This window comes from Opisthocomus hoazin, chromosome W (genome assembly GCF_030867145.1).
Source record: "Opisthocomus hoazin isolate bOpiHoa1 chromosome W, bOpiHoa1.hap1, whole genome shotgun sequence".
NCBI lineage: Eukaryota > Metazoa > Chordata > Aves > Opisthocomiformes > Opisthocomidae > Opisthocomus > Opisthocomus hoazin.
The window spans coordinates 43,177,037-43,202,044 of NC_134453.1; the positions used below are offsets into that span (position 1 = coordinate 43,177,037).

The 25,008-nt window shown below is 44.9% G+C and overlaps 1 protein-coding gene across 12 annotated transcripts in view; it reads left to right on the top strand.

Moving 5' to 3' along the window:
- The first annotated feature begins 5,448 nt into the window (after positions 1-5,448).
- Positions 5,449-25,008, top strand: part of LOC142365439 (ras GTPase-activating protein 1-like) — an 81,333-nt gene continuing 61,773 nt past the window's right edge. For 4 of the 12 annotated variants that reach the window (XR_012766473.1, XR_012766471.1, XM_075446224.1 and 1 more), the window contains exon 1: positions 5,454-6,267. Coding sequence is in view for 8 of the 12 variants with exons in the window: in XM_075446224.1 (XP_075302339.1) it covers positions 5,807-6,267 (461 nt within the window). In the remaining 4 variants the exon portion in view is untranslated. Of the gene's footprint in view, positions 6,268-6,943; positions 9,719-11,600; positions 16,384-25,008 lie in introns of those variants that run through there. The other 8 variants (XR_012766470.1, XR_012766472.1, XM_075446223.1 and 5 more) reach the window with 6 other exon arrangements.

The following is a 25,008-nucleotide window of genomic DNA, read 5'->3' on the forward strand; positions in this document are numbered from 1 at the left end:
TGAGAGCAGTGGATATTGCCTACCTAGCCTTCAGGAAGACTTCTGACATCGTCTCTCATAAGATCCTCTTAGAGAAGCTGTTGATGTACGGGCAGGATGAGCAAACAGTAAGGCGGACTGAAAACTGGCTGAACAGCCAGGCCCAGAGGGTGGTGGTCAGCAGCACGAAGTCTAGTTGGAGGCCAGTAACTAGCAGCGTACCCCAGGGGTCAATACTGGGTGCAGCCCTGTTCAACATCTTCATTAATGATCTGGGTGATGGGGCAGAGCGTACCCTCAGCAAGCTTGCAGATGACACAAAACTGGGAGGAGCGGCTGATACGCCAGAGGGTCATGCTGCCATCCAAAGGGACCTCAACAGGCTGGAGAAACGTGCTGACAGGAACCTCATGCAGTGCAACAAGGGGAAGTTCAAAATCCTGCACCTGGGGAAGAATAACCCCAGGCACTAGTACTCGTGCTGAGGGCTTACCAGCTGGAAAGCAGCTTTGCAGAAAAGGCCCTAGGGGTCCTGGTGGACACCAAGCTGAACGTGAGCCAGCAATGCGCCCTTGCCACAAAGAAGGCTAACAGCATCCTGGGCTGCATTAGGAGGAGTGTTGCCAGCAGGTCAGGGGAGGTGATCCTTCCTCTCTACTCAGCACTGGTGAGGCCACACCTGGAGTGCTGTATCCAGTTTTGGGCTCCCCAGTACAGGGGAGACACGGACATACTGGCAAGAGTCCAGGAAAGAGCTATGAAGATGATGAAGGGACTGGAGCATCTCTCCTATGAGGAAAGGCTGAGAGAGCTGGGACTGTTTAGCCAAGAGAAGGCTCAGGAGGAATCTCCTCAACATATATAAATACCTGAAGGGAGGGTGCAAAGACAACAGAGCCAGGCTCTTTACAGTCGTGCCCAGTGGCAGGACAAGATGCAATGGCTATTGCTATCTGAAACACAGGAGGTTCTGTCTGAACATAAGGTGTTGGGGTTGATGTAGCTTGAGAGTTAGCATGACTAGGCCGCTTAAGCAAAACAGTTCGCATAACTGAACAGGCCGCTGGAAAGGACAGCTAAGAATAGCCATTGAGAAAGTTCTGATAGTGCATGTGATGTGGGTTAGCAAAAACAAGATGTGTTCAAGGACGTGGAGACGGTCTGTTGCTATTGGCGTTAGTGCATAGTTACCAATCATAAGGGAATGTGGGGTGCGTGAACAGCGTGTGATTTATGTCTGTAGCCTATCCGAATAAGCGTGATCGCATGTGCAGATATGGAAAAATGTATACAACCATGCAAGCAGAGCAATAAACTGAACTGACTGTGCATTGCATCAATGTATGAGAGTCGTTCCTGTCCCTGCACGGATGCTGAAACTCGGCAATAAGGAAACACTTTTTTTTTTTTTTTTTTTTTTTTTTTTTTTTTTTTTTACTGTGAGGGTGACTGAGCACTGGCACAGGTTGCCCAGAGAGGTTGTAGAGTCCAAACATGCCAACAGTATTTCCACTCAAGTTTTCAATGCGACACAAATTTATTCTTTGGTATGGAGTATGGCCTTCAATAATTATTGTAAAATGACATACTTTCAGAAAAACATTGTTTTCTTATTAGCTACTGAAATAAACAAATGCTGTAGAACTCTGGACTTGTTACCTCCGACAGACTCATCTGAAGAAACTATAACTTCACACTACATTGAGACAAAACTTTTTTTTACTTTCACTCAAACCACGTTTATTTAATATTTCTCTACCCAGCTCTCTATCTTCAACTGTTTTTTCTCACTAATATGTTGCCTCAACAGACACCAAGAGTGACTGTAAGAATACATCTACTGTGGGTAGGATTTTTGTTTTAACAAGACAGTATTTTGACATCCTATTTCATCTTGTAAGGTTAGTATTTTTTGATTTCAACCGATTTCCATTTCAAACTGATAATCACTGCTTAAAGAAACACCATACGAAAACACGAATTGTGTTGGAATATACTGGAACTGCTTCTGCCATCTTAATGCAACGCTAAGATTACCTTGTCAACTTTAAGATTTTTATTCAAATACATAAACAACCACACTATTTCACATGTCACTGGTTTACCACTAAATTAAGTATCATTCACTCATTAATTGTGTAGGCATTTCCATAACACCATTTCAGACTGCTATCAACCTCTGGCAGTGAGCTTTGCAAATGGGGTAGAGAGTGCAGAGAAAGAGACCAAATCACACGCAGAATTGCCCACTCTATTCCCTAGCATCCTGTGCCTCCCACCTCCCATTAAGCTACAGCATAAACATGCTACTTCTATACTCAAATGAAAAAGCACACACTGAACGGACAATCATTAAGTCAGCCTCACTCAGGACTGTGGGGCTAGCATTGCCTTACACAGTATTTGCATGCCCCCTGCATACCAAGGACGGAACCGGATCAGAGATAGGATGTGTGATGATTGGTTAACACGTCCAGATAGTGCTTCCGCAACTCAACAATTAAAGAGGACAGCCCGATCAGGGAATTCTGAATTCCCCGAGCCTGTCGGCTGGTCTGTGTCACTTATCCGAAAAAGCCATGCCCTGCTTCCTGCCACCCTGCCCAATAACCATGGTTATGTAAGCCTTTGCACTCATGGATATTAAGTTTAGCCCAGTATCGGTAAACTATTGGATTTGTTGTTGTTGTTTTGACCTACTACTGAATTGCTGGATGTGTTGTCATAACAACACAGATAATTGTACTACTGATCTGTATTTATTACTGTACCTATATTTAGCAATAGCTTGTTTATCCCTAAAGCTGTTGGTCTGGCATCTGTTACTGTATCCTGAACCTATAACTTGGCGGTGCCACCTTAGGCCCTTACAAGGGCCAAAGATAAATATCAATCATACTTTGGGATTTTGAGTATTTTAATTAAAAGAGTCTGTTACATATTGACAAGCTCCTCCCACTGCCAGAAAATTAAATCACATTAAAACGTATTCTCATTTTCCTGAGGTACTTGGAAAAGAGAAGAGGAAGTTAAGCATATTAGGTGTTTGCTTATAATACTAAGGTGACAGATCTTTGTTCTGGTAATAAATCAAGAGTTCAATTCCATAAAAGCAGATGGTGTGACTACAAAGAAAGGAGGCTTCCAAAATAAAACGTCAGGACTGAAAGGATACAACTTACTATCAACATACGGCTAATTTAAATGACTTAACTGAGAATGGTAAAAAACTGACTTTGTATTAAAATAGATGCACGAAAGAGAAAAAGGTTTCTGATTATTTGTAATTAAAAAAAAAAGTTGTTGTTGGCTAAAGTCACAAAAAGGATAAGTTACGAAGAAGAAAGTTAAGCAGAAGGAGGTATAAGTTTCTGAATCAATTTTTTGAAATCTATTTTACTGCTTCGATGTTTTTATATTAAAGTATCTGCAAGAGCAAATACTCAACTACACAGTTATGCTGGTCCTGCAAAGACCTCAATATCCCTTGTCTTAATAAAGTAAGTAGCCTCATCGACCAATACAGAAAATTAGGGCCTTCGCAGTCTTCTCCCAGAACATGCTTTTTTTCAGAAATTTTGTATCCTCTTTTATAAAAGTTAACCTTCATGCTATCATATGAGTTACAAGACAATACTCTGACAGTGAAATCCACTTACATTTGTGAAAGTAGTAACAATTACTTAGTGTCAAATACATGATCATTCATCAAGAATTACCTCTCTTTCTAAAAATATTAAAAAAAAAAAATTCCTACTTTCCGAGAAACATAATAACCAGTTCTAATAGAAAAAGCAGCCTGATCTTTCAGAGAGAAAACCAGAAGACCAAAATTCTGTATCTCTCTGACTTAATACACAATACTGAAGAAGTAACTTCACCTTTATGTGCTTCTATTTCCCTCCTCGGCCTTTATCTAAACTGCTTGATTATACTGCTAGCTCTTTATGGAAGCGTACAACTCTAAGACTATTCAAACACTGTCTTCACAAAACAAAGTATTATTCTTTATTAACTTCCACAAAAAAAAAAAAATCAAGAATTTAAAAGAGGAAAGAATTAGTAGAAAGCCTGTCAAAGTTAGAAAGATTAATTTTTTTTTTTAATCATTTAATATTACAGTTTACCTCCTCCTTACAACCGCAATGGCTTCTGAAATCTTGGAAATACCTGAAATAATGCAAAAGTTAACTCTCTGACACTGGAGTTATGAGAGAAGGTAAAAATGAACCCAAATTCAGATGGGTTTTCAGACAAACTTTGACCTATACCTTGAACATATCTGCCATCCTGTATTTTGAAACCCCGTCATTCCCTATACTTACTATAACTTCAGGAACAACATATTTCTAGATAGTAACGTAAGCAATTTAAGCCTTTGAAACGGTTTCATTTTGGGGAGAATAAGGTATCTGCTTGAGGGCTGTTCCAATACAAGTCTTGCAACCTTTTTATGTAAATCTGCAGACTTCCTAGTTAGTTCACTGTTAAATCCAAAGGCTGTGTTTAGAGCACTCGCTAGTTATAGGAACTCTATATAACACTATCTGATTTTTTTATTTCACAAAACATAAACACAGAGCTGCTCTGCCTCTAGTGCAAGATTCTTTATATAACTAGCACTGTAGGAATCCCGATTAACCTAATGGAAGGATAAGGATAATGAAAACCTTAATGAAGACTTGCATTTTCTTTTTTCAATTGCCTCTTCGCCTCAAACATAGCCTAATCAAAAACTTCTACAACACTTCCACAGGAGTTTGACATACACTGTCCACTGAGAAAAGGGGGGGGGGCCGACGCCGCGCTCCCCCTCCCCGCGCGGCACGGAAGCGCTGCTACTCACTGGTTCGCGGGGGGAGCGTTGAGCGGGATGGCCACCTCCTCCTCTTCGTATTCTGGCCCGTCCAACGAGTCGCCTTCGTCCACGGCCCCCAGCCCCCCCGCCAAGGAAGGTGGCTGTGGCGGAGGCGGCAGCGGGGGAAAGGCGACAGTGCTGGGTTCGGGTGGGGGCAGCACCCCTCCGGACACCACCGGCCCCTGGCCCTGGCCAGTTGCTGTCACAGCGCCACCGCCTACAGACACCGGAGGGGTAGGCCCCGAGCCTAGCGTCAGGAGCCCCAGCGCCGAACACAAAGCCGGACCGCCGGCGCCCGGGCTGTCCCCGCCAGAGCCCACCAGGAAGGGACCCTGCGGCCCCAGTTCCTTGCTCCGGCATAAGGTGGGATAGTGCTCCGACTCAGCTCCGCCAACGGCTCCCACCATCCCGGCGGAGGTAAACGAGTCGCCCTCCTCAGCCGCCATCATGTTGAGCCTCACTCCCTCCGCCGCACACTGGGGAAACGGCGGCGGCGACGACTTCCCCCTCTTCCCGCAGGAAAAGGCGGATCTTCCCAGATCGTGCACGCCCTCGCTGGCTCTTGGGGGGGGGGGGGGGGGGGTGAGAGTGTCGATCCGCCGGGGAGGAGGTGCTGGTGGCGACTTCCCCCCCTCCCCGCCCCGCCTCCACCTGCAGGGAGACAGAGCTGGGACAAGGAAAATATTTCTCTAGCAGAGACCGGCGCAGAACAATAGCCGTCTGGGCACTTAAAGCAACTCCACAAGGCTCCAGCGCTGCTGCCTCATCCCCCCTGCGGCCGTGAAGGGAGGAATTCCTGCAGAGACGCGACCGCAGGAAAAGGCGGATCGACACTCTCACCCCCCCCCCCCCCCAAGAGCCAGCGAGGGCGTGCACGATCTGGGAAGATCCGCCTTTTCCTGCGGGAAGAGGGGGAAGTCGTCGCCGCCGCCGTTTCCCCAGTGTGCGGCGGAGGGAGTGAGGCTCAACATGATGGCGGCTGAGGAGGGCGACTCGTTTACCTCCGCCGGGATGGTGGGAGCCGTTGGCGGAGCTGAGTCGGAGCACTATCCCACCTTATGCCGGAGCAAGGAACTGGGGCCGCAGGGTCCCTTCCTGGTGGGCTCTGGCGGGGACAGCCCGGGCGCCGGCGGTCCGGCTTTGTGTTCGGCGCTGGGGCTCCTGACGCTAGGCTCGGGGCCTACCCCTCCGGTGTCTGTAGGCGGTGGCGCTGTGACAGCAACTGGCCAGGGCCAGGGGCCGGTGGTGTCCGGAGGGGTGCTGCCCCCACCCGAACCCAGCACTGTCGCCTTTCCCCCGCTGCCGCCTCCGCCACAGCCACCTTCCTTGGCGGGGGGGCTGGGGGCCGTGGACGAAGGCGACTCGTTGGACGGGCCAGAATACGAAGAGGAGGAGGTGGCCATCCCGCTCAACGCTCCCCCCGCGAACCAGTGAGTAGCAGCGCTTCCGTGCCGCGCGGGGAGGGGGAGCGCGGCGTCGGCCCCCCCCCCTTTTCTCAGTGGACAGTGTATGTCAAACTCCTGTGGAAGTGTTGTAGAAGTTTTTGATTAGGCTATGTTTGAGGCGAAGAGGCAATTGAAAAAAGAAAATGCAAGTCTTCATTAAGGTTTTCATTATCCTTATCCTTCCATTAGGTTAATCGGGATTCCTACAGTGCTAGTTATATAAAGAATCTTGCACTAGAGGCAGAGCAGCTCTGTGTTTATGTTTTGTGAAATAAAAAAATCAGATAGTGTTATATAGAGTTCCTATAACTAGCGAGTGCTCTAAACACAGCCTTTGGATTTAACAGTGAACTAACTAGGAAGTCTGCAGATTTACATAAAAAGGTTGCAAGACTTGTATTGGAACAGCCCTCAAGCAGATACCTTATTCTCCCCAAAATGAAACCGTTTCAAAGGCTTAAATTGCTTACGTTACTATCTAGAAATATGTTGTTCCTGAAGTTATAGTAAGTATAGGGAATGACGGGGTTTCAAAATACAGGATGGCAGATATGTTCAAGGTATAGGTCAAAGTTTGTCTGAAAACCCATCTGAATTTGGGTTCATTTTTACCTTCTCTCATAACTCCAGTGTCAGAGAGTTAACTTTTGCATTATTTCAGGTATTTCCAAGATTTCAGAAGCCATTGCGGTTGTAAGGAGGAGGTAAACTGTAATATTAAATGATTAAAAAAAAAAATTAATCTTTCTAACTTTGACAGGCTTTCTACTAATTCTTTCCTCTTTTAAATTCTTGATTTTTTTTTTTTTGTGGAAGTTAATAAAGAATAATACTTTGTTTTGTGAAGACAGTGTTTGAATAGTCTTAGAGTTGTACGCTTCCATAAAGAGCTAGCAGTATAATCAAGCAGTTTAGATAAAGGCCGAGGAGGGAAATAGAAGCACATAAAGGTGAAGTTACTTCTTCAGTATTGTGTATTAAGTCAGAGAGATACAGAATTTTGGTCTTCTGGTTTTCTCTCTGAAAGATCAGGCTGCTTTTTCTATTAGAACTGGTTATTATGTTTCTCGGAAAGTAGGAATTTTTTTTTTTTAATATTTTTAGAAAGAGAGGTAATTCTTGATGAATGATCATGTATTTGACACTAAGTAATTGTTACTACTTTCACAAATGTAAGTGGATTTCACTGTCAGAGTATTGTCTTGTAACTCATATGATAGCATGAAGGTTAACTTTTATAAAAGAGGATACAAAATTTCTGAAAAAAAGCATGTTCTGGGAGAAGACTGCGAAGGCCCTAATTTTCTGTATTGGTCGATGAGGCTACTTACTTTATTAAGACAAGGGATATTGAGGTCTTTGCAGGACCAGCATAACTGTGTAGTTGAGTATTTGCTCTTGCAGATACTTTAATATAAAAACATCGAAGCAGTAAAATAGATTTCAAAAAATTGATTCAGAAACTTATACCTCCTTCTGCTTAACTTTCTTCTTCGTAACTTATCCTTTTTGTGACTTTAGCCAACAACAACTTTTTTTTTTAATTACAAATAATCAGAAACCTTTTTCTCTTTCGTGCATCTATTTTAATACAAAGTCAGTTTTTTACCATTCTCAGTTAAGTCATTTAAATTAGCCGTATGTTGATAGTAAGTTGTATCCTTTCAGTCCTGACGTTTTATTTTGGAAGCCTCCTTTCTTTGTAGTCACACCATCTGCTTTTATGGAATTGAACTCTTGATTTATTACCAGAACAAAGATCTGTCACCTTAGTATTATAAGCAAACACCTAATATGCTTAACTTCCTCTTCTCTTTTCCAAGTACCTCAGGAAAATGAGAATACGTTTTAATGTGATTTAATTTTCTGGCAGTGGGAGGAGCTTGTCAATATGTAACAGACTCTTTTAATTAAAATACTCAAAATCCCAAAGTATGATTGATATTTATCTTTGGCCCTTGTAAGGGCCTAAGGTGGCACCGCCAAGTTATAGGTTCAGGATACAGTAACAGATGCCAGACCAACAGCTTTAGGGATAAACAAGCTATTGCTAAATATAGGTACAGTAATAAATACAGATCAGTAGTACAATTATCTGTGTTGTTATGACAACACATCCAGCAATTCAGTAGTAGGTCAAAACAACAACAACAAATCCAATAGTTTACCGATACTGGGCTAAACTTAATATCCATGAGTGCAAAGGCTTACATAACCATGGTTATTGGGCAGGGTGGCAGGAAGCAGGGCATGGCTTTTTCGGATAAGTGACACAGACCAGCCGACAGGCTCGGGGAATTCAGAATTCCCTGATCGGGCTGTCCTCTTTAATTGTTGAGTTGCGGAAGCACTATCTGGACGTGTTAACCAATCATCACACATCCTATCTCTGATCCGGTTCCGTCCTTGGTATGCAGGGGGCATGCAAATACTGTGTAAGGCAATGCTAGCCCCACAGTCCTGAGTGAGGCTGACTTAATGATTGTCCGTTCAGTGTGTGCTTTTTCATTTGAGTATAGAAGTAGCATGTTTATGCTGTAGCTTAATGGGAGGTGGGAGGCACAGGATGCTAGGGAATAGAGTGGGCAATTCTGCGTGTGATTTGGTCTCTTTCTCTGCACTCTCTACCCCATTTGCAAAGCTCACTGCCAGAGGTTGATAGCAGTCTGAAATGGTGTTATGGAAATGCCTACACAATTAATGAGTGAATGATACTTAATTTAGTGGTAAACCAGTGACATGTGAAATAGTGTGGTTGTTTATGTATTTGAATAAAAATCTTAAAGTTGACAAGGTAATCTTAGCGTTGCATTAAGATGGCAGAAGCAGTTCCAGTATATTCCAACACAATTCGTGTTTTCGTATGGTGTTTCTTTAAGCAGTGATTATCAGTTTGAAATGGAAATCGGTTGAAATCAAAAAATACTAACCTTACAAGATGAAATAGGATGTCAAAATACTGTCTTGTTAAAACAAAAATCCTACCCACAGTAGATGTATTCTTACAGTCACTCTTGGTGTCTGTTGAGGCAACATATTAGTGAGAAAAAACAGTTGAAGATAGAGAGCTGGGTAGAGAAATATTAAATAAACGTGGTTTGAGTGAAAGTAAAAAAAAGTTTTGTCTCAATGTAGTGTGAAGTTATAGTTTCTTCAGATGAGTCTGTCGGAGGTAACAAGTCCAGAGTTCTACAGCATTTGTTTATTTCAGTAGCTAATAAGAAAACAATGTTTTTCTGAAAGTATGTCATTTTACAATAATTATTGAAGGCCATACTCCATACCAAAGAATAAATTTGTGTCGCATTGAAAACTTGAGTGGAAATACTGTTGGCATGTTTGGACTCTACAACCTCTCTGGGCAACCTGTGCCAGTGCTCAGTCACCCTCACAGTAAAAAAAAAAAAAAAAAAAAAAAAAAAAAAAAAAAAAAAGTGTTTCCTTATTGCCGAGTTTCAGCATCCGTGCAGGGACAGGAACGACTCTCATACATTGATGCAATGCACAGTCAGTTCAGTTTATTGCTCTGCTTGCATGGTTGTATACATTTTTCCATATCTGCACATGCGATCACGCTTATTCGGATAGGCTACAGACATAAATCACACGCTGTTCACGCACCCCACATTCCCTTATGATTGGTAACTATGCACTAACGCCAATAGCAACAGACCGTCTCCACGTCCTTGAACACATCTTGTTTTTGCTAACCCACATCACATGCACTATCAGAACTTTCTCAATGGCTATTCTTAGCTGTCCTTTCCAGCGGCCTGTTCAGTTATGCGAACTGTTTTGCTTAAGCGGCCTAGTCATGCTAACTCTCAAGCTACATCAACCCCAACACCTTATGTTCAGACAGAACCTCCTGTGTTTCAGATAGCAATAGCCATTGCATCTTGTCCTGCCACTGGGCACGACTGTAAAGAGCCTGGCTCTGTTGTCTTTGCACCCTCCCTTCAGGTATTTATATATGTTGAGGAGATTCCTCCTGAGCCTTCTCTTGGCTAAACAGTCCCAGCTCTCTCAGCCTTTCCTCATAGGAGAGATGCTCCAGTCCCTTCATCATCTTCATAGCTCTTTCCTGGACTCTTGCCAGTATGTCCGTGTCTCCCCTGTACTGGGGAGCCCAAAACTGGATACAGCACTCCAGGTGTGGCCTCACCAGTGCTGAGTAGAGAGGAAGGATCACCTCCCCTGACCTGCTGGCAACACTCCTCCTAATGCAGCCCAGGATGCTGTTAGCCTTCTTTGTGGCAAGGGCGCATTGCTGGCTCACGTTCAGCTTGGTGTCCACCAGGACCCCTAGGGCCTTTTCTGCAAAGCTGCTTTCCAGCTGGTAAGCCCTCAGCACGAGTACTAGTGCCTGGGGTTATTCTTCCCCAGGTGCAGGATTTTGAACTTCCCCTTGTTGCACTGCATGAGGTTCCTGTCAGCACGTTTCTCCAGCCTGTTGAGGTCCCTTTGGATGGCAGCATGACCCTCTGGCGTATCAGCCGCTCCTCCCAGTTTTGTGTCATCTGCAAGCTTGCTGAGGGTACGCTCTGCCCCATCACCCAGATCATTAATGAAGATGTTGAACAGGGCTGCACCCAGTATTGACCCCTGGGGTACGCTGCTAGTTACTGGCCTCCAACTAGACTTCGTGCTGCTGACCACCACCCTCTGGGCCTGGCTGTTCAGCCAGTTTTCAGTCCGCCTTACTGTTTGCTCATCCTGCCCGTACATCAACAGCTTCTCTAAGAGGATCTTATGAGAGACGATGTCAGAAGTCTTCCTGAAGGCTAGGTAGGCAATATCCACTGCTCTCCCCTCGTCTACCAAGCCAGGCATTTCATCACAGAAGGTTATCAGGTTGGTCAAGCATGATTTCCCCTTGGTGAATCCATGCTGACTACTCCTGGTGATTTTTCTTGTCCTTCATGTGCCAGGAAGTGGTTTCCAGGATTAGCTGCTCCATCACCTTCCCCAGGGATCAAGACGAGGCTGACTGGCCTGTAGTTCCCTGGGTCCTCTTTCTTGAAGATAGGGGTGACATTTGGTTTCTTCCAGTCTTTGGACATCTCTCCCAATCACCACGATCATTCAAATATTATCGAGAGTGGCCTTGCAATGGCATCAACCAGCTCCCTCGGCACTCGTGGGCGCATCCCATCAGGGCCCGTGAGCTTATGTACGTCCAGTTTGCTTAAGTATTCCCTGACCTGATCTTCTTCCACCAAGAGTACATCTTCCTTGCTCCAGCCTTTCCCTTTGGTCTCTGGGACCTGGGATTCCTTGAATATTAACCAGCTTTTTTGGGCTCCTCTTCCCTCCAGGGCCTTATCTCAAGGAACTCTTCCAAGTGGATCCCTGAAGAGGCCAAGACTGCTCTCCTGAAGTCCAGTGTTGTGATCTTGCTTTTTGCCCCTCCCCTTCCCCCCCCGCAAAACTCCACCATTTCATGGTCACTGCAGCCAAGGCTGCTTTTGACCTTCACATCCCCAATGAGCCTTTCCTTGTTTGTGGGTATGAGGTCCAGCAGAGCACCTCTCCTCGTTGCTGCCTCTATCACCCGTGTCAGAAGCTGTCATTGATGCTCTCCAAGAACCTCCTGGATTGCTTGTGTCCCGCTGTGTTGTTCCTCCAGCAGATATTGGGGTGGTTAAACTTCACGCACCACCCCACACCCCCCGTGGGCGTGAGGCTAATTCTAGCTGTCTGTAGGTGTGATGTAACTTTATTTTAGTGTCTGAGGTTTCTCTTCTGTTTCACGGTTAATGTGGTTAGCAGGTAACCTTTTTTTTTTTCTTCAGTTAAGGAGTGTCTCTTAATAATGCCTGTTCTCAAATTGCAGAGGGAAGATAAGCGCCTTATTTATTTATTTATTTTCCAAGTTGCTGGGTATTTTGCTGATTTGTCCAGATCTTATAATTTGTGCACTTACAGAATAGAATTGTATATAAATCTGGTTTTATTTTTGTCTGAATAGATGATGTCAGAAATGCTATTTTAAAAGAATGGTTAAGAGCAGCAGAACACAATTGCACTTTATGTTGGAAGTGAAGCAGTAAACTGAACATAAGTACATATATAAATGGAAGCTTCAGATTCGGAAAAACAAAAATGGAACAACATTTGGTGTTGGAAAAAATTTTGAAGAGGAATTTTATGTTTTTTTTGTTTTGTTTGGGTTTTTTTGTTGTTTGTTTGGTTGTTTTTTTTTAAGTCAGTACTTCTGATTAACATCAGTCGAAGGCTATTTAATCTAAACAGTGAATAGAGACTCTTAACCTGTACTTAATCAAGTTTTTATTTTGTTGTATATTGTCTCCCAGAACTTCAAAATGGGACTTATGCACTTCACCTACTGGCCTACCCTACTGAGAAGCATACTATCATGACATATTTCTTCACCTTATGTTTTGCTGTTAGGGGGCATAGATCTATTCAGCATAGGACCACGTGTTGTTTCAGCCATAAATTCTTAGGATTCCTGCAGTAGCTTTCCTGTTTCCCCCATATCTTCCTTTTTCCTTTAAAAAACCAAACGAAAACCCCCTTGGCATTTATCTCACTGGTGGGCACAGTAAGAGGATGGAGAGGGAATCTTATTTCAACGTTGTGTTTGTGTTGCGTAGAAGTATCCCCATGAAACAAGAATTCTGTGTTGTTCTGTATTTTTCTGTGTTCCTCTAGATTATGGTTGGCACCAATAAAATTTTACTGATTCTTGAGAAGTTCCCTCTACTGTTTTAGATACTTTCAGGAAGTCTTAATTATTTTTTTATTTTTATGTAAAACATTTGCTTGATCACTCTGGAATAGAAAAAAGTCGTTGTGGGTTTTTTGTTGTTTTTCTTTTGTTGTTGTTTTTTTGATTTTTTTTTTTTTTTTATGGTTCTATCTTTAAATTCTGTTTTGTATAAATATACCATTTATAGCTGAGGACCGTTATTAGGGGACCTGCTTACTGAAACTTGTTACTTGAAGTAGTCTGGGACTACGTCAGTGGGAATAGCTATTAGCAAAGGCTTTGAAGAAAAGTACAAGAAAAGCTGAAGTGGACAGAGTGGTTTATTATTTTCTATACGGACAACTTTCCTCCTAATTTCTTCTGTAGAAGCTCAAGAATTCGTATTGTCTTTTTTTAAAATTCTTTCTAAGGTAGCTAAGTGTTGCTTAACTTTTTGTAATGTGTACCTTTTTAATGATTAAGCATTTATCTTTCTATTAATTGTTAATGTATAGAAACCAATGTTGCTAAATAAACTTGTAAGCTGCGGTAACATTTGAGGAAAGGTATAGCCAGCTTGCTAGGGCACTCGGTGTATCCATTCAGTGTTCTGATAAGTTAGTTAGAAGTCTGGTTCTTGCAATGATCGGGTTCTAAAAAAGGTCATTCTCACCTTAATGTTCAACTTTATATTTTCAACAATTACTTGGGACCAATTTCACATAGAAACAATTTTTTTTATTAAAGGTTGGTTGTTTCATTTTGTTAACGCTGAAATTGTAATGCTAGTGCATCCTTAAGTGGGATTTGTGTTTATAGAAGTATAAACTTTTCTCAGGTTGGAATATGTATGTTTAATGTTAAGGTATTTTAGCTATATGTAATTGTATTTAAAGAAGTTGAGTATGTAACTGTGTGGAAGCATTTAAAATCTTAGTTTGCTGTTAAGGAATCCTGTCATTGGCTCAGCGGGGGTGGGTATATGATTTTTCTCTCGTTAATACCTACTTACAGATATTTGGGAAAGGGTTTCTTTTATGAACTTCCCCATGCAGAGTACACTGCTTTATTTTTCTGGGATAGTTTCCAGAAACTGAGGTTAATGACGCGCTTAGTTTTAGCTAACATTTGATAATCAGCGCGGGAGTCTGTGGTGATTCTGTGTAGTTTGTATAAGCAGTTTCTCTATAAATAAATAAAAAATTAAGTCTACCTGTTTTTTTTCTGTAAAATTACACATATGTATATACACATTCCCCCATATGTAGTATCCCCCCAAAAGGATATTCTGTCTGTGGCTTACTCATTGGGTTTTGTTTGGTTATTTTATAGATAACATTTATATATAGAAAGTTTGGTGCAATTTAAGAGGAATCATAAATCAATTAATTCCTTTTCCATATATCCATCTGTTAGTAGAATAAATAACATTGGAGGCTTTGCAAGATCCAAGCTTGAATATTTGCTTAGTCCGGAAGATTAAGGAATGGCTTGCATTGCCTTGTTCAAACTACAACCAGATTTCTACACCCTTTCTTCTTACAAAGATTTCTGTACTTCCTGAGCATCTGTGGAGAGAGGGTATTTTTTGTTTATACTTCTTGGCAATCTAAGGGATGCTGCAGAAATGTCTTTGTCTTTCCAAAAGCAGAATGTAACAAATAGCCTCTGTAGTAATCATCTTGTACTATATTCAAGTCTAGAAACAATGTTTTATTTATACCCATACACACGCACAATTAACAGAATCATGAGGTTGCAAGTCATTCAAAACAAGCATTATGAGTTGGATAGTTTACATCCTATTTGTTCTTTTCTTAGTTCTTCATGCAGTTCTTTTACATGACACAATTGGATTCAGTGTGCATGTGGGTCGTACTCTATAGGCAATTCCGACCTGTTCCTATTGCAGGTGTGAAGCATTGGACATCTATCGATTTAGGCATTGTTTCTATCTTGGATTTTAGTGTATAAAGCTCTAAATTTCAGAGTCTTCTCATTAGAGCAGCAGTTCTTCACTGATGAGACGTACCTCACTAGTGAGGCATTCTAGCATCAAAGATTAAGTGAGGGTGGAGCACAAAATAGATTATTTTTTTTTTTTTTTTTAAAAAAAACACCCTCAAAAAAAACCACAAACAAACAAAAAAAACCCAAACCAAAACGAAATGATGCTGTGTAAAGCCGGAGTTGAAGACTCAATAGTCAGAGGGCTATTAAGCAGGTATTCTTTATTACGGCGCCGGGCACACGGGGGATCTCTCCTCCAAACGTGCACACCAAACACCCTGTCATTTCAGGTTAAATACAATCACAATATACATATTCATTATATTTCCGAGAAATGCTTAGCATATTCATGAGTTTTCCAAGAACTAATTAGCATATGTTAATATCTTTCACGCATGTCTGTTAGCGTCCTCGGGTGGTCTTTGGGGGTCTCAAGATGAAGGCTTATACTCCTCATCACAGTGTCCGCTGGTTGACCTTTGTTTCTGCGCAGACTCAGTTCTAAGATTACGTATACCGTGTCCTTCCAGGTTGTTTTGCTCCGGTCTTGTTGCCCTCTTGGTGCCTCTTTATCTCTGTAGCTTGGTGCATCTGCCCTCCCAAGGCTGAGCTGTCTGGGGTAGAATTATTTAGGAGCCTCTCTATCTTAGAGCTTTCCCGTCTTCTCAAAACAGCAAGGATCTAGTTTAGTTTAATTACAATCACTCTGGTAAGTGGAAATTTTACATTTACGGGTATCAAAACAAACAAACAACAACAAAAAACAAACAAACAAAAAAACACAAACAAAAACCAAAACCACAAACAACTTGGTTAGTTTGGGCTCTAATCCAGAGCTGTGCTGCTGACTGGGAGGTGAAAACAAAGACTGGTATGAAGGCTTAGCACTAGTAGAGGCAGGGACTCTATATTTCAGTCTCTTGGAACACCAGTGTTGCTTCCAATGAGCAAAGCTGACTGAGTGGGTAGAATAGTAAAAGGATGAGGAGAAAGTCCAAGAAGGCTTGGAGGTAGGAGAGGATGAAATGCAAGGAGAAAGTCAAAGAAACATTGGTATTTTTAATGAAATTAATGGCAGACGAGAAAAAATAACACTTTAGAAGTTCTTAACTATTGCCAACCATAATCTGGTGATTTGCACAACAGTATTAATATTGTTTCGATAGGAGCATTACTCCTAGTTTAAATAAAAAAAGACATATCTTTGACCTGAGGGCACGAGAATGAAGCATGTAAAAATGAGATACTTCTTGCTAAGAACTTTAATGAGTTCCAGAATTAATTTCCTAAGCTGAGCTTTCAGTAAGAAAATGTGAGCTGCTTCAAGAGCCTGTTTAGCTAAATTTCACCTATTTCTTGATGGTGTGGGGTTTTTTTTTTTTGTGTGTGTGTTTTTTGTTTGTTTGTTTTGGTGGTGTTTTTTTCCTTCAAAAGGCAATCAATGTTCTCTTTAGTAAATATATCATAGAATGGTTTGGATTGGAAGGGACCTTAAAGATCATCCAGTTCCAACCCCTCTGCCATGGGCAGGGACACCTTCCACTAGACCAGGTTGCTCAAAGCCCCATCCAACCTGGCCTTGAACACTTCCAGGGAGGGGGCATCCACAACTTCTCTGGACAACCTGTTCCAGTGCCTCACCACCCTCGCAGTAAAGAATTTCTTCCTCACGTCTAATCTAAATCTACCCTCTTTCAGCTTGAAGCCATTACCCCTTGTCCTATCACTACATGCCCTTGTAAAAAGTCCCTCTCCAGCTTTCTTGTGGGCCCCCTTCAGGTACTGAAAGGCTGCTATAAGATCTCCCCGGAGCCTTCTCTTCTTCAGGCTGAACAGCCCCAACTCTCTCAGCCTTTCCTCACAGGACAGATGTTCCAGCCCTCTGATCATTTCTGTGGCCCTCCTCTGGACCCGCTCCAACAGGTCCCTGTCTTTCCTGTGCTGAGGGCTCCAGAGCTGGACGCAGGACTCCAGGTGAGGTCTCACCAGAGCAGAGTGGAGGGGCACAATTGCCTCCCTCGACCTGCTGGCCATGCTTCTTTTGATGCAGCCCAGGATACGGTTGGCCTTCTGGGCTGTGAGCTTACACTGCCGGCTCATGAAGAGCTTCTCATCAACTAGCACCCCCAAGTCCTTCTCGGCAGGGCTGCTCTCAATCCATTCTCTGCCCAGCCTGTATTTGTGTTTGGGATTGCCCCGACGTAGGTGCGGGACCTTGTACTTGGCCTTGGTGAACTTCATGAGGTTCGCATGGGCCTACCTCTCGAGCCTGTCAAGGTCCCTCTGGATGGCATCCCGTCCTTCTGGCGTGTTGACTGCACCACTCAGCTTGGTGTCGTCGGCAAACTTGCTGAGGGTGCACTCAATCTCGCTATGTCATTGATGAAAATATTAAACAGCATTGGTCCCAATACCGACCCCTGAGGAATGCCCCTCATCACTAGTCTCCACTTGGTCATCGAGCCGTTGACTGTAACTCTTTGAGTGTGACCATCCAGCCAATGCCTTATCTACCGAGTGGTCCATCCGTCAAATCCATGTCTCTCCAATTTAGAGACAAGGATGTCGTGCGGGACAGCGTCAAATGCTTTGCTCAGTTCCAGGTAGATGACATCAGTTGCTCTTCCCTTATCCACCAATGCAGTAATGCTGTCGTAGAAGGCCACCAAATTTGTCAGGCATGATTTGCCCTTAGTGAAGCCATGTTGGCTGCCACCAATCACCTCCTTATTTTCCACGTGGCTTAGCATGGTTTCCAGGAGGATCTCCTTCGGGATCTTGTCAGGCACAGAGGTGAGAGTGACTGGCCTGTAGTTCCCAGGGTCTTCCTTTTAACCCTTTTTAAAAATGGGGGTTATGTTTTCCCTTTTCCAGTCAGTGGGAACTTCACCGGACTGCCGTGACCTTTCAAATATCATGGATGGTGGCTTACCAACCTCATCCGCCAGTTCCCTAAGGACCTGCGGATGCACCCCTCAACTTGTTGAGGGTGCACTCAATCTCGCTATGTCGTTGATGAAAATATTAAACAGCACCGGTCCCAGTACGGACCCCTGAGGGACACCACTTGTCACCGGTGTCCATTTGGACATCGAGCCCTTGACCACTACCCTGGATGTGACCTTCCAACCAATTTCTTATCCACCAAACAGTCCACCCATCAAATCCATGTCTCCCCAATTTAGAGAGAAGGATGTTGTGGGGAACCATGTCGAAGGCTTTACAGAAGTCCAGATAGATCACATCCATAGCTCTTACCTTGCCCACTGATGCAGTCACTCCATCACAGGAGGCCACTAGGTTGGTCAGGCAGGACTTGCCCTTGGTGAAGCCATGCTGACTGTCTCGAATCACCTCCCTGTCCTCCATGTGCCTTTAGCATAGCTTCTAGGAGGATCTGTTCCCTGATCTTCCCAGGCACAGAGGTGAGGCTGACAGGTCGGTAGTTCCCAGGGTCCTCCTTCCTACCCTTTTTGAAAATGGGCACAATGTTTCCCTTCCTCCAGTCACCAGGGACTTTGTCTGACTGCCGTGACCTTTCAGATATGATGGAGAGTGGCTTGGCAATGACATGAGCCAGTTCCCTCAGGACTCTGGGATGCATCTCGTCAGGTCCCATAGACTTATGTATGTTCAGGTTCCTCAGGTGGTCACAAACCTGGTCTTCCCTTACAGTGGGAGGGGCTTTGCCCCTCTGGTCCCCATCTTGCAGTCCATCGACTCCGGAGGCACGAGGAGAGAGGTTGCCAGTGAAGACTGAGGCAAAAAAGTGGTTGAGTACCTCAGCCTTCTCCTCATCTGTTGATACGAGTTTGCCATTCTTGTTCGTCAGGGGGGGTACACTTTCTTTAACCTTCCTTTTCTGGCTGACATACCTGTAGAAGCCCTTCTTGTTATTCTTAGCATCCCTTGCCAAGTTCAGCTCCAGCCGCACCTTGGCCCTCCTGACCCCATCCCTACACAGCCAGGCAGCATCCCTATACTCTTCCCAAGATACCTGTCCCTGCTTCCGCTGCCTGTGCAGTTCCCTTCTCCTCTTTAGTTTGACCAGCATGTATCAACTCGCCATGCCAGTCTCTCGCCTTCCTTTCCTGATTTCTTACACCTGGGGACTGAGAGCATTGGAGTAGGCTGCCCAGGGAAGTGGTTGAGTCACCATTCGTGGAGGTGTTCACAAAACATGTAGATGTGGCACTTTGGGATACGGTTTAGTAGGCATGGTTGTGCTAGGGTGATGGTTGGACTTGATGATCTTAAAGGTCTTTTCCAACCTATGATTCTATGATTCTCTTGCGCTCCGTGAAAAGCATCCTTAAAGATCTGCCAGCTCTGTTCTGCTCCCCTGTCCCTGAGGACCGTCTCCCAGGGGGTCCTACTGACTAACTCCTTGAAGAGCTAGAAGTTGGCTTTCCTAAAATTTAGGGTCCTGACTATACTCCTTGCCTTTCCCATATCCCTCAGGACCGTGAACTCCACCAGTGCGTGATCACTGCAGCCCAGGCTGCCTCCAATCTTGACGTCACCAATGAGCTCACTTGCATTGGTGACCATCAGGTTCAGAATTGCATCCCTTCGGGTAGGGGTGTCAATTACCTGGCTTAAAAAGTTATCCTCAGTGCATTCTAGGGAATGTCCTGGATTGCCTACAGCTCGCCGTGCTACTTTTCCAGCAGATGTCGGGGTGGTTGAAGTCCCCCAGCAGGACGAGAGACTGTGAGCGTGAAGCCTCCTGTAGCTGGAGGAAGAAGGCTTCGTCAGTAGGCTCCCCTTGATCAGGCGGCCTGTAGTAGACACCCACGACCAGGTTTCCGTTGTTGCCTCTGTCTCTGGTTCTTACCCATAATCTTTCGACCTGCTCGTGGCTATTCTTCAGGGACAGCTCTTCACACTGTATCCATTTCTTGATGTAGAGGGCAACGCCTCCACCCCTCTTTCCCCACCTGTCCCTTGTGAACAGCCTGTAGCCATTGATAGTCACGCTCCAGTCATGGGATTCGTCCCACCGAGTTTCAGTAAGGGCAATTAGGTCATAGATTTCTAGCAGCCTGGTAGCTTCCAACTCCTCCTGTTTGCTGCCCATGCTGTGTGTGTTCTTGTAGAGGCATTTCATCTGGGCTGTTGGCTGTGTCACCTTCTTAGTGTAACACCCTTTGTTTCCCTTGGAGTGTTTCACAGAAGCTTCCTTGTTGGCTCCTACTACCTCAGGAGCTCCCAGCTCATCTCTGCAAGACTTTGACTGTGCTGCAGTGTCCCCAGCATGCCTCTGGGCAAGAGGTCCCTCTAAGCACCCCCCATTCCTCTAACCAATGTGTATCATCCCACAGGTTGTCACTGGCAAGCCTGATATGTTCCCCCTCCCCCTTCACATCTAGTTTAAAGCCCTGCCAATGAGATCCGCAACCTCCTGAGCAAAGACTATCTTTCCCCTTTGAGAAAGGTGGCTCGCATTTGACACCAGTAAGCCTGGTGCCATACAGGCCATCCCGTTGTCAAAAAGGCCAAAGTTGTGTCAGTGACATCAGCCACGGAGCCATGTATTAATAGATTGGGTCCTCCTGTTCCTTCCAACGTCACCGCCCACAACTGGAAGGAGGGAGGAAAAAATAACCTGTGCCCCGGATTCCCTCACTAGCCGCCCCAAGGCCCTGAAGTCTGTTTTGAACACCCTTGGGCTACGTACTGCAACTTTGTCCCCACCCACATGGAAGAGCAGTAATGGGTAGTAGTCCGAGGGCCATACCAGGCTAGGAAGTTTCCTAGTGATATCTCTAACCCGGGCGTGATTATCACTTTCATAACTGAAGGGGCAAAATGAGGCATTTATCCACATTTCCATTTAGCTCAATCTTATTAACACAGGCCCACTTTTTTGGCATTTTATATAAATCAAGCTGTAAAGTATGATTGCTGTAGTACAGAAATGCTTCTTGCTCCATTGTCACTGTTGTGGGAGCAGTAAAATCCTGTGAATGAGCAGGACAGCCATCTGAGTTTTATAGCGTCGTAAATGTAGCTTTACCCAATTGATCCTGTCTGTCAAAATCCAAGAAAGCGGCACTAAGGTTAGAATTAGGACTGGGGCTTGCAAGGTGTAATCATTAGCCTCACAGATTTGTCCAGAAGAGAACAGATTTGTCTGGATGAAGATTAAAACTGACACTGGCAAAATCTGAGTTAAAGTTATCCAGATTAATTTCCAGAAAAACTCATGAGGATAATGTAATGCTCCCTTTGTGAATTATAAAGCCTGCTATACAAATATACTATCAAATATATCTTTTTCTTGGAGGCAAAAGAATACAATTTACAGAATTATTATACTTGCCAACCTTTGCAAAAAAAAAAATTAAAATGTTCTTGGAATAATTATGTCAGGAATTCAACTGTCTGACAGAATGAAGAAGGCCAGGACTAAAAGAGGAAGTGACCTCAAGGATACAGTAAAACTGGGGTAGGGAAGCAGGTTAGTGGACTGAATGTACTGTGAACAAGGATGAGGGTGCTAACTTCAAGATATAATTTAGCAAATCTGGATAAAATATGGTTTTGGCATGCGCTCTTTGGAAAGAAAGAAATAGTTACTGCATATCACTGGGAAAGAGGTAGGAGGGGGTATTTTCTGCTTAATAGCTTGACAAGTAACCTGAACGTGGTCAGAGCTGCTGTTCTTAAAATGTGAATTAATTATTTCTCTTGGAAATTAGTCCCCTAGCTTACTGGTCAGTATACATCTGGTACAAACTTGGTCTGAGTAGCCTTCTGCTTGGATTTTCCAGAATTTTGAAGGTACTGAGTGTTATGGGCTTGCGTGGCAAGGTTTGGGGGGGGGCGCTATAGGGGTGGCTTCTGTGAGAAGCTTCCCCCATGTCTGATAAAGCTAGTGCCAGCCGGCTCTAAGATGGACCCACCGCTGGCCAAGGCCAAGCCAATCAGCGACGGTGATAACATATTTAAGAAGGGGAAGAAAAAAAAAACGGCAGTGAGGAGAGAGGAGTGAGATGATGTGAAAGAAACAACTCTGCAGACACCAAGGTCAGTGAAGAAGGAGGGGGGAGGAGGCGGTCGAGATGCCGGAGCAGAGAGTCTTCCCTCACTGAAGGGGTACCTCTCCCTCACGCCTGACAGAAGTCTCCTCCAGAGGCTGAGGACTTGTGCCTTTTTCCCAATGGCCTTGTCAATGCCCCCATCCCTGGCCAGGGATCCCAGCTGCTTGGCTTCCTTGCCCTCTAATTCCAAGCTGCTGGCCCTGTTATCCCAGCACCGCAGCAGCCAGGTGACTATGTGTTCGCCTGGGTGGCAGCTGAAATCTTTCCGCATGTCTCGCAGCTCGCTCAGGGACAGGGACCGGGTGATGATCTCTGTCTCTGTCTCCCACGATGACCCTGGCTCATTGTCATCCCTCCCGGAGCGATCTGATTTCTTTGCGTCTTTCTTTAGTTTGACAGGGGCGACTGCTACCGGCACAGGTTGGTCATTGGGCTCAGCCGCGATGCCTGCTGCTGGAGCTGGGGCTGGAGCAGCTGCCATGCCCACCGGGGAAACCGGGGCAGCCCCTGCGATCATGGCAGTGGCAGCGGTGGTGCCGGTCGGGGGGGCTGTGACTGCCTGCTGGGCTGGAAGGGCTGCAGGGCCGGCTGGGAGGGCAGCACCAGCCGCAGCGCCTGCCTCTTCGTTTCCCCCCCTTTCCCCTTTAGAGCACTGAATCAGGTTGAACATGGCTTGGTAGGCGTGGGCCAGACCCCAGCACGTTGCGGTGATTTGTGTCTCTCTGGAGTTCCCAGGGTGGCAGCACACTTTTTGCAGATATTTTACTAGTTTGTCAGGATTCTGCACTTGCTCAGGGGTGAGTTTAAAATACATCGGGGGTGTCCACTGCCCTAGACACCTGCCCATGCTGTCCCACACACCCAGCCACTCACAGCTATCCAGCCCCGGGGCAGGTCTCTGCACAATGTTCTTAACGACTTGTTTAACCCTAAACAAAACCTGCAACCCATTCAGGAGGCAGAACAATAGGAGAGTGCTGGCCTGAGCATCCCACGGGTACTCGAAATTCTCAAAAGCTGTTAGGACCAGCCTGAAGGAGAGAGGGGGGGTGAAAGAATGGGGGAAGGTATCCCCTCCGGTTTTCCCCACAGATTGGGTTTGATTATTAACAAATTCTAAGACATAGGATCCGAGGTATGGAAATGACTGCAGTGCCACATGCAAATACAAGCCTAATTTCATGCACAGTGATGTTATCATGTCATAAGTCGATATCATACAGTACAGCAGAATCATCATCCTGATCTTTTTTCCAGCGATCATGAACAGCACAGCAATGAACACATACTGCAAGTAAGGGTTCAAATACCACAGCCATCTGATCAAAGTCAGCAACATTTTTACCAGCGAATATTTAACTAACACAGTAAACGCCTATGATAAATTTTAACAAAATCTAAGAAAGCTGTTTTAACACACACTGCTGAGCCCTGCCGTTATCCTGGCCTCACACTGGGCGCCAAATTTAATGTTATAGTTTGGCTGCGGCCGATAACAAAAGCGCTACGCGGCTGCACCTCCACCCCGCCAGGGTAAGGAGGAGAATGGAAAGAAACAGGCAGAAACCGGTGGGTCGGGATAAGGGCAGTTTACCAGAACAGCAAACAAAGGGAACAGTAACAACGATACAGATAAGGGGAATACACAAAACAAAACAGACCGCAAAGAGAGCCGCTCTCACCGCCCACCACCACATGTTCCCGAGCTGCGAGAGAGTTCCCGCCGCGCCGCTCCCCCCCCACCGGAACCCAGCATGACGGCACATGGTATGGAATACCCTGCTCTGTTTGGCCAGGTTGGGTCAGCCCGCCCGGCTGTGTCCCTTCCTGGATTCTGGTGAAAATTAACCCTGTCCTGGCCGAACCCAGGACAGAAGTATTGAAATCTGATAAAAAACTCCTCATCTGGAATGAGGAAGCAGAAAGAGCATTCCAACAGCTAAAGCTGATGGACGCCCCTGCTTTGGGATTGCCAGACACTACTAAGCCCTTCTGGCTGTTCTCTCATGAAAAGCAGGGAATAGCCCTAGGAATCCTAACCAAAAATCTGGGACTATATCGGAGGGCAGTGGCATACTTCTCCAAACAACTTGATGAAGTAAGCAAGGGTTGGCCTAGCTGCCTGAGGGCAGTAGCAGTGGTAGTGCTGAATATTCAAGAAGCATGTAAATTTACACTAGGCCAAAAGATTACAGTACTGGTATCTCATACCATATCAGCAGTATTAGAGGTCAAGGGAGGACACTGGCTGTCACCACAAAGATTCCTTAGATATCAAGCAATCCTAGTGGAACAGGATGATGTGGAAATAGTGGTTACTAACATTGTCAGTCCAGCATCTTTCCTCAGCGGGACCACAGGGGAACCAGTATCGCATGACTGCTTGGAAACGATTGAAGCAGTCTATTCCAGCTGACCCGACCTAAAAGAGAAGCGGCTGGAGGATGCTGAAGGTTCCTGGTACACTGACGGAAGCAGCTTCCTTTGACAAGATGTCCGCAAGGCAGGATACGCGGTAACCACTACAGATCAGGTAATCGAGTCCAAAGCCCTTGCCTCAAACACCTCAGCTCAAAAGGCAGAAATAATAGCTTTAACTTGAGCATTAGAACTAGCCAAAGGCAAGAAAATTAATATCTGGATGGACTCTAAATACGCCTTTGGGGTAGTCCATGCTCATGGAACTGTGTGGAAAGAAAGAGAACTCCTATCTACCCAAGGAAAACATATAAAACATGCCGAAGAAATTCTTAAGCTCCTGGAAGCAGTGCAGCTACCCGAGAAAGTGACTATTATGCATTGTAAAGTTCATCAGAAAGGAGACGCCACTCAGGAACTGGGCAACACCACGGCGGACTGTGAGGCTAAAAGAGTAGCTGAGAAGAGTGAATTGGGGGTGCAGTCTTTAGTCCCAGATGGTAAAGTACAAATTGATTGTGATCCCAAGTATTCTAA